Consider the following 18,324-nt stretch of genomic DNA (forward strand, 5'->3'; position numbering starts at 1 on the left):
CCAGCCAGCAACTAAGCCCCACGCAGCCGCTCGCTCACTCCCCCATGGTGGGACGGGGGAGAGAATCGGAAGAGTAAAAGTGAGGAAACTCATGGTTTGAGATAAAGACTTAATAAATAAAGCAAAAGCCGCGCACGCAAGCAAAGCAAGACAAAGAATTCATTCACTACTCCCCATGGGCAGGCAGGTGTTCAGCCATCTCCAGGGAAGCAGGGCTGCATCACACATAATGATTTCTTGGGAAGACAGATGCCATAACTCCGAATGTCCCTCCACCCCTTCCTCCTTCTTTTTCCCCCAGCTTTATATACCGAGCATGACGTTATATGGTAGGGAATATCTCTTTGGCCAGCCTGGGTCAGCTGTCCCAGCTGTGTCCCCTCCCAGCTTCCCGTGCACCCCCAGCCTGCTCGCTGCAGGCCAGCATGAGAAGCTGGACTGTCCTTGACTATGTAGCAACAACTCAAAACATCAGCACCTTATCAACAGTTTCTCATCCCAAATCCAAAACATAGCCTCACGCTAGCTTCTGTGAAGAAAATTAACTCTACCCTGGCTGAAACCAGGACACGCTGTTAAAGAACTTGCAGTATTTCAGGGATGACACATTTTTCTAAACATGTAACTTGCATGATGCAGAAATACTGTCATTGTATCTGGAAACACTTTCAGACTGTGAATAGTGATAATGTATAACACTTGTTAAGGTGAATTTTGATAGCTCTTTCTGTTTCAAAGAGTTTTTAGAAATTCTAACTTCTGCACAATTTCTCAAAGTGACTATGTTCATATAGTAAATGATGAAATACAGCATTTTATTCATGAAGAAACAAGTTAATGTCTTTAGTTTACATCATTTGCTCCTGATTCAAGGCTATCGTATTGGAAAGAAAACGAGCATTTTAGTGGCTTTAAGTGGTCTGAATAAAATTCAAAAGTTAAGTTGAAGCGGTCTAAACTGCACAATTAACTGTTAACATTTGTATAAGCTATACATTGCACTTTCATTGAAGCAATTTTTATTACATGGTTAAATATATAAAAAAAGTAGTATTTTTTATGTCCTAATAATTATAATGTGGGTATTCGTATTAATGGAGGCAATAGTTTTCCAGGTAGATTGTAAATTACCAACCTATTTTGAGTGCACCTCTGTAGTACTATAAATACGCTTTCCACCTCAGTCCCATCAAATTAAAAATTTGGTCATGTCAAAATTCTACCAATTTAACCATAAAAAGCTATAAAATCCTTAATCAAAGCATGTGAATCATGATCTTCTTAAGGTTAAGTAATATAAATATGTTTATTGCCTTTCTCTTCTCACAAATATGCAACTAGTTAAAAATGCGTATTTTCCAGATTTTTGCGTTTACAAATTGATGTTACTTAGAAAAGGATGATTAGTTATTTAATATGTCATGCATGACATAATAATTGACAACAATTCTTAAGCACTTGATAACACAGAAATAGGAATAAAAAAAGTCTAGATGACAGTAGAAGGATCATTAAAATCAAAATGTTTTGACAGCAGTGCTTAACATTGGGGGCGTAATTTGTAATGTGTCTAGCGTTATTTAAATGATCTGTCGAAATATGTATTTTTTTTCTTTGACAATGACATTGAAATTAATACTGTACATTTAATATCAAGGGGAGAGAAGGAAAGTGTTTTCTGGATGGCAGTAATCAAAAAATTAGTTGATCATCACTATCTGTTCCTCTTCTATGGAAATGTCAGTCTTACAGTAAGGGCCTTGTTATTAGTACTGATTGTTGTACCTAAACAGAATATTTGAAAAAAGTCATTTCTCTTTCATTTATAGTGCCATGACTTTCCCAGGGTCCTTAACCTACATACTTTTTTTTTTTTTTTTTTTCAGCTTTGTGTCTCAGAAACAGAAGAGCAGAGGGTTTGAGGGAGATGAATTTTGTAAGCTATTAGGGTAGGCAACTTTTTTTAGCAGTACACAAAATGATAATGCACAACATTCTCTTGATTAAAAGATCGTAAGTGCAACAAAATAGATAATCATATCCATCTGTAGGAAGATCTGATGAGAACATGTCATTGTGCAGGTGATTTTGTTACTTTTTTCTGAACTCATCATTACATTGCAGTTGGGTTTCACTTTTATGGATGTACTTTTCTTCCAAATTAAGGTAAACTTAGCATTCATTTTTTCAAATTACATTTAAATATTGTGTCTTTAGGGTAGAGTTTAAGGAAATCCAACGGAAAGGGTTTTTTTTACCTATTATCCTTTTGTTTCAGGCTGGTAAGTTTTTGTTCCCAGCCTTTTACTCTTACAGGAATAATGTTGACCTCATTTATGTCTCACCCTCATCCAACCTTTGTAACTGCTTTTGTGAAAGAATATACATAACCCTGTCCAAAGGCTGTTAAAAGTCTTGAAAATAAAGGTCAGTTGGTAGACTTGGGGTGTAAAGGGAAATTTAACACATTTATTAAGACCCAAAGCCTTAAATTTAACTAGAGAAGGAATTTTGATGAGTTACTTTCAGGAAATCAAGGGTGCAGAGCCCTGTGTTTACAGAACCAACTGCTGCATAGATTGTAAGAAGAAGTGACTTTTGATCCTTACTGTCCTTCCTTCTCTTGCCTCTTCTGTGTGTTACTTTCTGCTTCACTCTTGTCTGGCTTTCTGTACTGCTGGACTGGATTGAAAAATTATGAGGTAATTAAGGATTTTTTTGGGGTAATAGGGGAGGTACCATAGCAATATTATATGTTGCAGGTAGAACTGGAGAAGAACATACAATTTTGTCAGAGATGTCAGTGTTGAGAAGGATCTTACTGTCTCAGTACTGAGATTCTGCTGTTTAAGCTTTTAATTCTGTTTCTGCTAGAACATCCTGAAGGATTCCTAATCAATGTCTCTATAATGTCTTTTTTTATTATTTAAAATGATAGATAAACTAGGCATAGGAAATTAAGTGCTCTGCTTAGTGGTCCCCGATCAGCTGTGTGTTCAGAAGCTCTGAATCTGTCTCCTAATTTTACTACATGACCTCATTTGCTTTAAAAATATCCTTGTTCTCTTAGAATAATGAAATACAGAATGTCCTCATGCCTGACAGCACTTTCAAGTGTTAATATTTAATGTAACATTATATAGAGATATGTATCTGTACATATAAAATTGTGTATGTATGTGTATTTTTTAAAAATTATTTTCTATACGTATACCAGTTGCGTGTAGTTCTCTTTTTTTTTTTTTTCTTCTTAAGATTATCAGATGTAGAAAATGGGTTCAGTCCAGATCAGTTAAATTACAGTCACATCTACCTTGTCCATACTGGAAATTAATAAAAATTAACTTTCTCCATTGTGTCTCAAAGGAAATATAAGTGAGGAATTTGGTTCTTGGATTGTCTCCCATCTGCATATACATTATAATACAGTTACCTTTATTAGGAACTGGAAAGTTGATTTTTATAAGCATATTCATGGAAAATGTTTTAGGCACTGCAGGTTTGTCTTTGTGTCTGTAAGTCTTTGTGGACTTAGGACACCAAAGTTCTTTCTCAGAACTGTCCTTTGGAAGGGTTTTTGTACTCTGTTAGCTCTGGTGTCTAAATTAACTTGTAACACTTGCCTCCTTACCCTTCTTCCCCATAAAAGTTACATTTATAGTGTGATTGGGAGAATATAATTTTTACTTTTCCTCAGGAAGCAATTTACTCTGCAGGTTTAATTTTGTGTGTAACTGCATCCCACAATTCATGGACTATGAAGCTGGTTTTGAGTAATATGTGTGTAATTTCTGTCTGTTTTTTGTATTTTTTTGCATTTTTTTAGATATTTTAGAGTATTCCTCAAATCTGTCAGTTTCAGTCAGTTATCTTTTCCACTGGAAACCAATATACTTTATTCACGCACCTATTTAGGGCTTTCAAGGTTCTTAAATGTTTTCTTCATTTTTCTCTGCAATGTTTCCATGAATAGCATTAAACCCACACAATTCTAGAAATTAAAAATACCGAATCTTTGCAGTTATTTCCTTACAGATATAAATTTAGTATTAGGTCCTGAACTGAAATGATAGTTTTAGACCTTCTGATTCCAAATTATTTCAGTAATGGAAAAGTTGCATAAATACTGGGCTTCTTAAGGTGATGTAAACTGATGAGTGGAGCAGAGTTGAAATTCAGAATCTGAGATTTCTATTAACTGCTTTTAAAGCACTGTATGGTTCTACAACTCTGTGATACATGTTTTCCATGTTCAGGTAAGTGGTTGCTCTTAATATAACTTCAATGTAAAAAAGTAAATAGAATTATCCTTCCATAATAGTGTTCCACAGATTAAAAACTCTACAGTCTGGGACTGTTTTAACATAACCCGTGTAGTGACTTTGTAATCTGTTTTCCCATTACCATCAGATGGAACTTGTAGAAGAAAAAAACATAGTCAAGACTCAGTGTCGACAACTGGAGAAGATAAAAATTGAGTGTGATAAATTGACAGAAGAATTAACCCAAAATGAAGAAGAAAATAGAAAACTCAGGCGGAAATGTGAGTTTGTAAAACAAGAACTGGAGAAAAAGGTAAACTTACCTGCTTTTAACCATGATTAGTCAGTCTCTCTGCTGATAAATACCTAAAATAAATGAAGAATTGCAGGAATAGATGGTAAACTTAAAATACAAAGAGACATGTATATATTAAAGAATATACAGAGTCATACTGTAGTACACAGTTGCTATATAAGTCAAAGAAGGAAAAAGTGCTTTGGCTGAGTCATGAATTGTATCTCTCCAAAGATTTGCTAATACTATTTAGGAGTAGAAATGTAAGTCCTGTTGCCTGCCCTGTTTCTAATATAGGTAACAAATGTTTAACTAAACGCTTCTAGTTTTCTTAAAGTAGTAGTACAGTTATGAATAATTTAGAGCTAATTTGAAGTAGATAAGCAATGTAAACACAGTAAAATAAATTCTAGATCACTTGATGAAAATTATTTTCTGTTTTATTATTCAAAACACGGCAAGTTTTTAAAGCAATTCACATCCCTTTCTTGTACTGGCATTGTATTTCTAGAGATGTCTGCCAGCCATTCTTGTTGTCTAGTGTTCTGGTTATTAATATTTACTATAAAATATTAATTTCCAGTCTCACAACCTGGACTTGCCATCCTTTCTTTTAAAAAAATCTAGTGATAAATACAGAGTTGCTGAAGAGTTTTATTGTGTAACTACTCTTTCTGCTTTCTTGAGTTTACTTTTTTCCCACGATTGGAAACAGAATTGCTTTTTAATATGTTTTTGTTATGTATTTCACATTGTGCTGGTTTTATATCTTAAATTTCTCTTCCTGCAACATTGTGATTTCAGATAAGTATTTCCGTTACATGGATGAAGTTTTACCTTCTCCAGTGTAAAGCACATACCTGTCAGTATTTGATTAACCCATATTAAGACAATATTGAAAATTAATGTTTCTAATCTTGGACAAATTTGATTTCCTAGATTAACATGCAAAAAAAAAAAATTGTGCATCCTGCAGGAAATTGCTTATAAATTTTTCATTATATCCTCATTCTTAAAAAATGGATATTTTGGCCTCTAGGTGGAATTTAGTAATTTTTCATCCTTGTGAAAAGAATTTGTTTGATACAGGCATTCATACTAACATGGTACAAAAAGTTTGTTCATTCAGTTCACATGGACCGCTTAGTACTCATCAGATTCTTCATTAGCTCAATAGTTTCAAACTATTTAAATCTGATGAGGCCTGTGGATATTGTAGATCCTTCGTGGCTTTTTAGGTTTTTAAATTTAATTTTCAACTCCTATTTTGTTGTTATAAATGAAGCGCACAGCATCATTTAAGTGTTGAGCTTAAAATCTAATGGGCTTATTTTGAGTATAGGTAAAGTAAAGCGATTGTTTGGAAATGCTATTAGCTCCTTTTGTCATACTGCTTATGTTTGCAGCATATACTGACTGTCTGTCAGTCAGTATGCTGTGACTACTAGCCCTGAGAGAAAAATGTTGGGGTGGGGTTTTTGCTGTGGGGTTTTTTTGTTTGGGTTTTTTTTTTTTTTTAAAGTATGGAAGGAGAAAATCTTAAACCTGGAATTTCTCTTAGCTTGTTAAACTAACAGGAAGTGCTTTAAAAGCTCAACTTGTCAGACTAATAAAAGGTACCTCAAATGAAAATTCAAAATGTGGGGTTTTTTCTATGTTGGGATTTTAGTGCTATAATATTTCTTTTTAAGGATATGTGTTTGTAGGAGTGTACATAGTCTTCTGCAGTCAGTTGTAAACTAGCTCTAACCTTACATAATACTGGGAATATACAGTTTTTAGACCAAGATGATATTTTATCTCTAAGCTGAAAAAGAATGGAGAAGCTTTTAAGTGCACAGTCCTGTGGTCTCAACCTTTGAAGATAAATGCAGCTAGAGAGTTCCACTTGATTGCATTACTTGGTTAACTTAAGAGAATATAATTGTCTAACTTCAGAGAATATTTACTATTGTGGTTTTATTGTGGATTGTCAGAAGGGGTGTTAGGATGGGGAAAATGATACTACCTCTTGAGAAATCTCATACTAGTTGTCATACTGTGATATTGCAGAAGCCTATTGTGTTACAAAAGAATTATCGCTTTTCCTTTTCCACACTTTTTATACTTTAATGTCATTATGGCCTTAGTGCAAATACTAATTCAAAGAAACATAGGTATTATAGATAGCTTGGGTTTAAATTTTTTTCTCATGAAATGTGAAGGAGCAAAGAATAATAGTAAAATTTTCTGTTTCTTTTCCTTCTGTGCACTTCTGCATTATCAGTGACTTCATTTCTCCTGTAGTCTCTGAAAGTAGAATGTTGAGGAATGTTGGCACACTCAGAAAATCAAGCAGATGAAAAATAAAGGGAAAAAGTACTGAGCTATATATTGTCTCTTAGTTATGGTCTTTGGGAGTGAACTTTAGCATGTGATGGACTGCGTTCACTGAAGTTTGAAATAGCTGCCATCTAACTCAAGTATTTTCCATGAGTTAAATTAAAAAATCAGGCTGTTTATCAGGTATGGCTTTTTCACAACTGAAGGTCACCTGTATTAAAAAATACCTATTTTGCTAATAGATGTAACACCTACACATATATATGTACACAACCTTCTGAAAGTTTATATACGTGTATACATTTATATGTATATAACCTGAAAGGACGTTGTAGCGAGGTTGCTGTAGGTCTTTTCTCCCAAGTAGGAAGTGATAGGAGAAGAGGAAATGGCATCAAGTTGAGCCAGGGGAGGTTTAGATTGGATATTAGGGAAAATTTCTTCACTGAAAGGTTTGTCAAGCATTGGAACAGGCTGCCCGGATAAGTGGTTGAGTCACCATCCCTGGAGGTATTTAAAAGAGGTGTACCACAGAATCACTAAGGTTGGAAAGGACCTTCAAGATCATCAAGTCCAACTGCTAATCCAACGCCACCATGCCCACTAAACCAGGTCCCGAAGCACCACATCCACACGTTTTTTGAATACTTCCAGAGACGGTGACTCCACCACCTCCCTGGGCAGCCTGTTCCAATGCTTGACCACCCTCTCGGTGAAGAAATTTTTCCTAATAGCCAATCTAAATCTCGCCTGCCGCAACGCGAGGCCATTTCCTCTCATCCTATCACTAGTTATTTGGGAGAAGAGACCAACACCCACGTCACCACAACCCCGTTTCAGGTAGTTGTAGAGAGCGATAAGGTCTCCCCTCAGCCTCCTCTTCTCCAGACTAAACAACCCCTCAGCCGCTCCTCGTAAGACTTGTGCTCTAGACCCCTCACCAGCTTCGTTGCCCTTCTCTGGACATGCTCCAGCACCTCAACATCCTTCTTGTAGTGAGGGGCCCAAAACTGAACACAGGATTCAAGGTGCGGCCCTACCAGTGCCGAGTACAGGGGCACAATCACTTCCCTACTCCTGCTGGCCACACTAGTGCTGATACAGGCCAGGATGCTGTTGGCCGCCTTGGCCACCTGGCCACACTGCTGGCTCATATTCAGCCGGCTGTCAAGCAGCACCCCCAGGTCCTTTTCTGCCGGGCAACTCTCCAGCCACTCCTCCCCAAGCCTGTAGCATTGCATGGGGTTGGTGTGACCCAAGTGCAGGACCCGTCACTTGGCCTTATTAAACCTCATACAGTTGACCTCGGCCCGTTGATCCAGCCTGTCCAGATCCCTCTGCAGAGCCCTCCTACCCTCCAGCAGATCAACATTTCCACCCAACTTGGTGTCATCTGCAAACTTACTGAGGGAGCACTCGATCCCCTCAACTAGATCATTGATAAAGATATTGAACAAGACCGGCCCCAGAACCGAGCCCTGGGGAACACCGCTTGTGACCGGCCGCCAGCCACATTTAATGCCATTCACCACAACTCTCTGGGCTTGGCTGTCCAGCCAGTTCTTTACCCAGCGATGTGTTAGATGTGGTACTTTAGGGATGTGGTTGGAGTGGTGGAGTTGGCTGTGTTAGGTTTACGGTTGGGTTCCGTGATCTTAAAGGTCTGTTCCAACCTGAATGGTTCTATGATTCCGTATGTAGTCCTTTCACAGAACTTGTTTGTTACAAATTACCAAGCTCCTCAGTAATGTCTCATGAGAACAGTATATGAAGATTTCCAGTAAATGCAATTTAAACAGTTGCACCTTGTCATTGTAGAGGTCCATAATTAATAAGGTTTCAAAGGTATTATTCTTGCTTTTCTCTCCGTTCTTAGTGCACTTGCACATACTGAAATGTGCCCGTTAAAGTGTTTATCCTTCGCTGTTTTACATCTTCCTGATCTCGGCAGCAGACAGGTGTAAACCAATTTCACTTCTCACAAGATAGTTTTGGTGTTTTAATTGTAATGCATAATTCAATGTATTGTATAATAAAACTGCTGCTGGCTTCAGTTCTACGTGGTGGCTCTATCATAGATAAAAAGGAAGAGAACCTGAATTTTAAAAAGATATGTAACATTTAATGATCTTTCTGACATTGGATGATAACATAAAATGTTTTCTGTCGTATGAGATGTTGTTTGAATACTTTTCCTTTGAGAACACACTGATTGCCAATACAGGTTTCCTCCAGGGATCTCTTTTTGTGATGACATATTAGATGCCTGTAACTGGTTCAGGGCAAAAGATAATAGGAGGAGTATTTGTTGGGATCTCTTTCTGCTCATGAAAGAGATTAATAGTAAATTTTCTGGTTTTGGCTCTGAAAATAAGCTTTACGTTTGTTGGGTTTGGAATTGGTAGCAGTTTCTTCATAACTGATTTACAAAGAATAAGGAGAATAGAGAGAGGAACTTGTGAGTAGTATTAGAAGGTAGTATTTTTCATGGCAAGGAACTGAACCCAGTGCATGAATGAGTACAGTGTGATTATAAGATTGAAAGATATATTGCTAATGATGTATGTTATATTATTAATGCAATAATTTCTCTTAGTTTTGTTTTTTTCTCTTTCACTCCAGGATAAACAGATCAGCAATGAAGAAGATCATTTGAGAAGGATGGATGAGGCCAGGCTGCAGTTTAAGGATCATCTGCGTCACTTAGAAATGGAACAGGAATCCATTCTCACCATGATAGGAAGTGAAATTGATGCTGCTTGTGAAATTTTTTCTCGAGACTCCATGGAGAAATTCAAAGTAATTCTAAGTTTTAAGTATGCTGCAGATTTTGTCATTTTCTTAATGAATGTTTGTAGCAGAATTTGTATGCATTGTTGTCACCTGTCACTTAACTGGCATAGACAATTTATGGACAATAGGTTTATTGATATTTAGCTGGTACAGATGTACATTGCTAGGTATTAAAATGGGATACTATGAAGATCAGCCCATGTGTTAATTGTTACTGCTTTATTTTGCCAATTTTTTTTGTGAAAAATAGTTCTCCTTTTGTTTACTTGCATGAAAGTCCCTTACATCAGCCAGAATTTTGAGGCAGGTTTTCCAATGCCACCTCCTTAGAGGTGGGAATTCCCCAAGAAAGACCTAAAAGGCTTTTAAAATTGGGAAACAATGAAATAAAGGTTTAATTAAAAACTAATTTAGATGCCTTGCTCTTTATGTAGAGATGTAAGTGCTGGAAGAGAAAAGAGTTTATATCCTCGTGTTTTGTGTAGCAGGTCCTTGTATCCAAAAAACTCAGACTCAAAGTTTCAGGAAACTTGTAGTGTGCTATAACTTTTTTTTCCACTCTCTTACCTCTTCTCCTGCAACCCTTGTCTCCTATTAGCTTTTTTCCTGAGCATTCGTATTTGCTCCCCAGGGACAGAACCCTCTCTTGCTCCCTCCAGATGATTCTAGATCCTCTTCAGTCGACATTGTAAACAGCTGAGAATAAAGAAAATGGAGTGTCCAACTTGGCTTGTCACCATACTCACTGGCATTATGGGCAGTTACATCACAGGTGCTTGACCTGTTGGCTCTTTAGCCTTAGCTGTAATCATAGAGTACACTCAGATTATGCCTTTTTTGTCTTGCTATTTAAACAAAGCATGCTTTCTACTCTACAGTTCCTGGTCACTTGACTGGGCTGGGCTGCTTTTGAAATAGAAATTTTTCAGCGTTGACACTGAAAATCCATTCTATTTTTAATATTTTTTCTTTGTTTTATTTTCTATTTTAAGTTTATCACCTCATGCATTTTGTTTGAAGGTGTGGAGAGAAGTCACTTTGTTTCTGCCTTGTAGTATGGTTGTGCCTTTTTCTCCGCTTACCTATGGAGTTGGAATGTTGCAGCACACAAACAGATGAGAATTCTAAGAAAATGTATTTGACAAACAAGCTTTCTCCTCTGTATCCTTATAGCTGTCTTTTTGTAATAAGTCTTTGTGATCTGCTGTAATTGCCAGATTCTTGATCACCGAACCATGCCTTCATCAACTTACTTACCACTTCCTGCACGGTTTATGTCTTCTGGATAAAGTTTTGCTAATCCCTGTTTTCACAATTCTCCTTATTTATCCTCTTTAACTGTTTATCACTGGCAAGCTTAAAACGGATTTGAATCTGAATTTTTGACCAGCAACTATATGCGAAAACAAATGTTACATAGTTTTGTGGTGCCTGGTCTGAATTTTTTTTTTTGTAAAAGATAAGAAGTTTCCTTTGTTATATTGTTCTTCTGCCCAGTACTTCAGGAATTGCTAAGGTTTCTAAAAGGTTTCGGACAAGTTCTTCACTGCAAGAAGAACTTGCCATTGCAACTGAGGTGAGCAATGAGGATATTTAATGGATAAATACTTGTATTCAGAGAACTTAAACACCAGGCTTAATCTTACATGATGAAAAATGTATTGGATTTTTTTATAATCACCAGGTACTACTGTTCTAAGCAAAGAATTCCATATGTATTGTTCAGATTTATTTTTCTAATTGGTCTTTTGTTACGAGAAATCTTGCAATAACTACTCCAGTCATGGTTAAACTATAAACTGAATACTGCCTTCTTTGAATGTGGTTGCACAGAATGAGTTTTGCTGCCGTGGAAGTGACAACTTTCAGGTATGCATTGCTTTGTGAAGTCGTGGTCAACATGCCTACTAAAGCATTTCTTTTCGGCTGTATCCTTATGTTGTGATAATTTTCATGTATAACATATATATGTACATAATTAGATGGTGCTGTTTAGACACCTTTGGTCTCATCTTGCTAATAAAGCCCATATAAATAAGTGAAATATGCTAGTTACAAAAATTAATTGGACCAGGACTAAGAATACATAAAGACTTGATGAATTGCAAAATATGGTAAATTGAAAACAAACAAACTAACAAAATTTCCACAAAACCTTTAAATTAGAGAAAGGCATAATGTAATCATGGGATAGGACCACATAAGATAAAGGATGTGCTGGACATAAGGTTAATAGTTTACTTATCCTAAATAGATTTCAGTTGAGAGAGCTTTGTATGAGACTTTTTTCTTCCTCTTGTGTATCAACTCATAAAGTGGGGGAAAAAAAATCCATCATCACTAACTTTTTAATAAGTAATATAGAAAACTTATACAGAAGTACCTTTAAAACAAGTTTAACATGGTTCAATTTGAATGCAGAAAAAAAGCATACCACATTTTCTTACTGTGTGAAGTATTAAACTTGTGCTGGAATGCTTCATTATCTTCTTTTTATCCACTTAGTGAAAGTTAACATTTTGCTTTTTATGCCTATCCACTATTCAAAGCAAGTGATTTGTCTTTTTCATGAAAACACTAAGACTACCATCATGAAACATAATTTAAGATTTTGCGGGTTTGCCTTTTTTTAGTTTTTGATAAGACAGTTATGTTGCACATAGCATTTCTGTAGATATACTGATAACTGTTCAATGACTAACAACAATTTGTTCTGCTACTCCTGGTTTATGTGCAACCACTGTTGTTTTGTAGAATGGAGAAAAAGAGTTGAATGACTTTGAATTTGGCCTTTTCTTAAGAAATAGTCACTTTAAAGTAGAGTCCGATTGTATTATTTGGAAATATTAGGATATTTTCAAAAAAGGATGTATAGTTTCAAATTGAGAATATATACCTTGATGCAGAGATATGTTCTGGAGATGTTCAAAATGCATCATTGTACTGATTCTTAGGAGAAAAACAGATTCAGAATACAACTTAGTATTATCGCAACTTACTTAAGTTGCACCTTTAAACAATATTTGTTTCAGTGAGTTTGTATAATTTCCTTTTAAATGTGACTAATTTATGTTTAAATAGTTTTATCAAACCACTTATAGATACAATTTGCAAGCTGGATTTTTAGCAAAGAGTATCTGTTTGATTAATTTCCAGTAAGCAGGAAAGACTTTATCCTTTCTGTGTCTAATTCCCATTTTTATGCCTATTTCTTTCTCCCCTACTATTCCATAGGCAATATCGCTTACGCCAACAGTTCTGAATGATCCTCATCGCTGGTTAGCAGAAACAAAGGTAATAGTGAAACATTCTGAAATTTTATGGAATAAACTAAAATCCAGCATTTATAATCATTCAGGTGAACATGTGTTTGAAAAGGCACTTAAAGGGCAAAAGGAAAAATACAAAAGCATTCCTTTGGCAATAATTCTGATATTCCCAGACTGTTATTTCAACTGATGGAATAATTTTCCAAATTTTGCTATCAACAAGAAATAGCTGTCTCTATAGCAAAATAAATAGCAATGTCATTTTTACAGAAAAATGCATTGAAGTTACTGCAGTGATAACCTTTACATCTAGTCCAAGTATTTTCAGACAAGAAAAACATAAGAACATATTCAGCAGGTTAAGTTTCTCTTACAGGGTTGTAACAAGGCAAGAAATTATTTTAAATAAGGCTGTTAGTTATTAAATCTAAAGGATATTAGATTGGATTCTTGGAAAACGAACTATTTTCTTTCCCCTTTTGTTTGAAGCTTTTGAATCCTATTATGTGAGTGCACACATACTTGAAAACTTCTTCAAAATGATGACTGATGACTTATAACTCTTGACTTTTGGAGTCAGCTTTCTTCCTGTACTCCCAATGCACACACAAAAACACATTTCTTATCCAATATCCTTTAAAAGGAGTAAGTTTCTCATAATCAAAATAGATCACAAGAAACTGTAGAAGACACACTACTTTTTTGCTTCATGTAAAAAGGTCAAAGCCACAGCAGAATTAACTTAAAGAAAAATTGCGACTGTTTGCATGTAAGATAATCTAAGGTTATTGATGATGTATGGTCTATGTCAGACATAGACCAAGAAAGACTGCCACTATAGATAGTAGAGATACAATTGGAATCAAAGGAAGAGTGTTATGCAGGAATTTTCTTCATTTAAAGAAGTGACACTGACATATTATGGAAAAGATCTTTCAAAGAGCACCTAATAATCATTTGCACACATTTCTCACCTAAGTTTCTTTAGCTACTGGGAGGAAGTCTAGAATGAATGATTACTTAAAATTCCTCCCTTTTTTTTTCCTTTTGTTTTAAATAGGCAGTGTGAAAGTATTCTCTTCTACCACTTTTAGATTTACTATATTGACCACTATCTTACCTATGAGCTCTCTTCTTTTTCCTCTGCATGAGCCTTAGGTATTAACTTCTGCTGACCAGAAAGGATTGATGCAACTTTTTCTAGAATGGATAAATGATTTAAATTCTCTCAACATAGAATAGAGAGGGAAAGGTATTCTGAAAGGAAGAAATATCTCTTGGTGTCTATGTATACACATTCAATGTGAGTTTCCATACCTACACTAGCAAATTCATGCTTCTGATTAAAGAAGAAAAAAATTTGTGTATTGCTTCTTCATGTACAATTATCAGACCAGTTTTGAGACTCTTTGAAAGTCAGCATGTCCTCTTAATATATCTGAATGTCCCTATTATTATTATTGTTAAGTAATAGGTACAGATGAGTAATCTGTGACTTCAAAGATCATTAGGCCAGTTAACTTTTAGGTTCTATTATTTTTATTAGAATTCTTTACTTTTTGTTGTCCCTTTTTTTAACATAGACTAAGCTTCAGTGGCTGTGCGAGGAGGTAAAGGAGAGAGAAAGTAAGGAAAAAAAGCTGCGATGCTACTTGCTGCAGAGCCGAGAACAGCTGAAGCACTTTACACAGATGAAGGAGGCTGAACATCAGTCTCTCTTTAAACAGATTAAAAAACAAGAAAAACTTTTGGAAGATCTTCACAGAGAGAAGAGAGGTATGTTGCTGGTTTCTTTTAATAAAAGGGAGAAGGAATTTTAAAATTATACTGATTTTAACTCCTTTAAAATTATACATAAATTCAGATGTATTTTATTAACTAGTTATTACAAACTCTAATTTGGTAACATGCTAGTGATAACCAAGATGACAGTTAGGTTTTTTCTTTTCCCTTGCTGACAAAAAAAGCAAATGTAATCCACTACGTTTCAACCCAGTACAACGGCTGAATAACATGAGTTTGCAACATGGGCAGTGGATGTAGAAGTTATTTTTCAACTGTACCATCTGAGACATTCCACAACTGGGCAAAGAGGAAATTACACAAGATTCTGAGGCAGCATTGGTAATGCTGCTTTTATTTGTCAAAAGGAGTGAGCCCAAAGCAGTCCCAAATTCTGTGCAGTTACTCCCTTTTGCCTAAATTGTACGTACAAAGAACTTTGGCAAATTTACTTCTCAGCCCTTCTTCTCTATTGCAAGATGGAGTAAGACAAGCTTTGATTTTAATTAAAATGAATGACATCATATATGGAAAAACATATAAGTATAGTTTTCTCCCTCTCTTGGCATGTAATTCTTACTCTGGAGTGTTGTGTGCCAGGCTTGGTGCTAGCATCCATACCATCCATGGTTGTCATGAAGGAGAAATACTAATCAGTGTAAAGTTCTGGTAGGGATGGACCTCACTCTCCCTAGACAAGAGCCATTTTTTAGTCTCAGCTCAGGTATTTGTAGTTTAGTATGTTACAGTTTCTTGAAGATTTACTTTAAGGAGAATGCTTTTAGGAGTAGAGAAACATGCTTTCATCATGAGGGTGTTATTTAAGAGTCTCAGGAAGACAGGAGGATCTCAGACTTTCATCATTCTGCTTTTCATCTGTGTACAAGCTCATTTATACTGTTACTTGTAAGTTAATTAAACACACTATTTCAATGAAGAGTATTTTTATAGTAAAACCAGAGCATTGTAAGAAACTTGGAACATAAACAATTTACAGTGTATCTTTATCCTTAAAACCAGATTTTTTTTTCTGCTGTCAGAAATCAATACTTTGGTTGTTATAAACAGTGTGAGAGTGGATCCTTGTTAAATCCAAACATAGGTGAGGTGTAAAATTTTGAAGTGCAGGCTTGGTCTTGGTCAGGAAGAATCCATGCATGTTGTTGATTTGGGTTGAGTCACTAGCTCTTACAGTCAGTTCATAATTTGTTTCTGAAGCTTTATCTTTAAAGGCGTATCTTATTTACTGTCATTACTGCTTTTGGAAGACAAGTTTGCATCTTTACCTTTCTGATGTTTAGAAGCTTCCTTTAATTTAAGCAGCTGAGGAACTGGGGTTGTTTAGTCTGGAGAAGACAAGTCTGAGGGGAGACCTCACTGCTCTCTACAACTACCTGAAAGGGGGTTGTGGTGAGATGGGTGTTGGTCTCTTCTCCCAAGTAACATGCGATAGGATGTGAGGAAATGGCCTCAAGTTGCGGCAGGGGAGGTTTAGATTGGATATTAGGAAAAATTTTTTTACTGAGTGGTCAAACATTGGAATAGATTGCCCAGGGAGGTGGTGGAGTCACTATCTCTGGAAGTATTAAAAAAACATGTAGACGTGGCACTTCAGGACATGGTTTAGTGGGCATGGTGGTGTTGGGTTGATGGTTGGACTTGATGATCTTGAAGGTCTTTTCCAACCTTAATGACTCTGTGATTTCCAATTGGGGATTTTTATTAAGTGCTTGGAAAATTACTTAGAAATTGTGCACTGTATACTGACCCGTACATGATGGACCTGAGCAAAACCAGAATTAACAGTTACCAATGCATGCCTTTGACATGGTTCCCCACAACATCTTATCTAAATTGGAGAGATACAGATTTGATGGGTGGACTATCCGGTGGATGAGGACTTGGTTGGATGATTGTATCCAGAGGGTAGTGGTTAACAGCTCAATGTCCAGATGAAGATCAGTGACAAGCGGTGCCCTTCAACGGTCCGTTTTGGGACTCTCTAATATCTACATCAGTGAGATAGACAGTGGGATGGAGTGCACCCTCAGCAAATTTGTAGATGACACCAAGCTGAGTGGTGCAGTTGACATGCCTGAGGGACAAGATGCCATCCAGAGAGACCTGGACAAGCTCGAGGAATGGGCCCATGTGAACCTCATGAGGTTCAACAAGCCCAAGTGCAGGGTCCTGCACCTGAGTTGGGGTGAACCCTGGTATCAATACAGGCTGGAGGATGAAGGGATGGAGAGCAGCCCTGCCAAGAAAGACTTGGGGATGCTGGTGGATGAAAAGCTGGACATAAGGCGGCAATGTGCGCCTGTAGCCCAGAAGGCCAACTGTATTCTTGACTCCATCAAAAGCAGCGTGGCCAGCAGGTTGAGGAAGGTGATTCTGCCCCTTCACTGTGCTCTGGTGAGACCCCACCTGCAGTATTGCATCCAGCTCTGGAGCCCTCAACACAGGAAAGACATGCACCTGTTGGAGAGGGTCCGGAAGAAGGTCACAAAAATGGTCAGCGGGATGGAACACCGCTCCTATGAAGAAAGCCTGAGAGTGTTGGGGTTGTTCAACCTGTAGAAGTGAAGGCTCCAGGCAGACTCTGTTGCAGCCTTCCAGTACTTACAGGGGACTTATAAGAAAGATGGGGACAGACTTCTTGGTAGGGCCTGTTGCAATAGGACAAAGGGTAATGGTTTTAAACTAAAAGAAGGTGGATGTAGACTACAGATAAGGAAGACATTTTTTACACTGAAGGTGGTGAAACTGGCCCAGGTTGCCCAGCGAGGTGGTAGATGCCCCATCCCTGGAAACATTCCAGGTCAGGTTAGACGATGCTCTGAGCAGTCAGATCTAGTTGAAGATGTCCCTGCTCCTTGCAGGGGGTTTGGACTAGATGATCTTTAAAGCTCCCTTCCAATCCAAATCATTGTATGATTCTATGACATTCCCATAATAGTAATAATTGGTGATATTTTTTATTGTCATTATCATGATAATGATAATAAAGCATAATATAGCTAATGTTCAGAATTCTGTAACCAAAGGAACTGCAAACAGAAATTTTATATGAGCAGAGAGGGTGGAAGAAATGCCATATGATGTTAATTCCTGGCATTAAGTCTTAACATCATCTCAAGACCTTCCCGGAATGTTTTGAGAACATTACTTCTTCCAGTGCATGCGCATGTGTGTATGCTTGCTCGCACTCTCCCTTTAAGGTACTGTACCAGCAGAAGAGTAAGTTTTTGAATACATCGGAAAAATGTGGATAGCTGGGAATCTTACAGGTAGAGCTGGAAGGAATGTGATCAAAGGAGTTAGATGAAGCCAGTCATGAAAATGATCAGTGAGAAAACAGGCTAATTGACATAGGGACCAGGGAGAATCAATTTCCATGTTGAAATAGATTCTTTTGTTCCACCTCTTTCATATAAAATTTTGTTGGATGATCTAACTAAGCCTGAAAAAATGGAAGGCTACATGGTGAGGAGATTGTATTTTGACATCCATAAATGGCTGACATCTGACCTATGGAGGAGAATAAAGTACTGAAAGTTTGCATGTCAGTAAACCTTGAGAGCTACTAACATGCCTTATC

The 18,324-nt window shown here is 36.8% G+C and overlaps 1 protein-coding gene across 1 annotated transcript in view; it reads left to right on the top strand.

The window, feature by feature from the left end:
* CEP128 (centrosomal protein 128) overlaps positions 1-18,324 on the top strand; it is a gene marked incomplete at both ends in the record, with an annotated part of 126,339 nt that overhangs the window by 52,524 nt on the left and 55,491 nt on the right. The window contains 4 exons of the mRNA XM_081999988.1: positions 4,411-4,575; positions 9,502-9,678; positions 12,907-12,966; positions 14,525-14,717. Coding sequence (XP_081856114.1) covers positions 4,411-4,575; positions 9,502-9,678; positions 12,907-12,966; positions 14,525-14,717 — 595 coding nt within the window. The remainder of the gene's footprint in view (positions 1-4,410; positions 4,576-9,501; positions 9,679-12,906; positions 12,967-14,524; positions 14,718-18,324) is intronic.

The sequence above is a fragment of the Phaethon aethereus genome (genome assembly GCF_964289735.1).
Source record: "Phaethon aethereus genome assembly, chromosome: 5".
NCBI classification, from domain to species: domain Eukaryota; kingdom Metazoa; phylum Chordata; class Aves; order Phaethontiformes; family Phaethontidae; genus Phaethon; species Phaethon aethereus.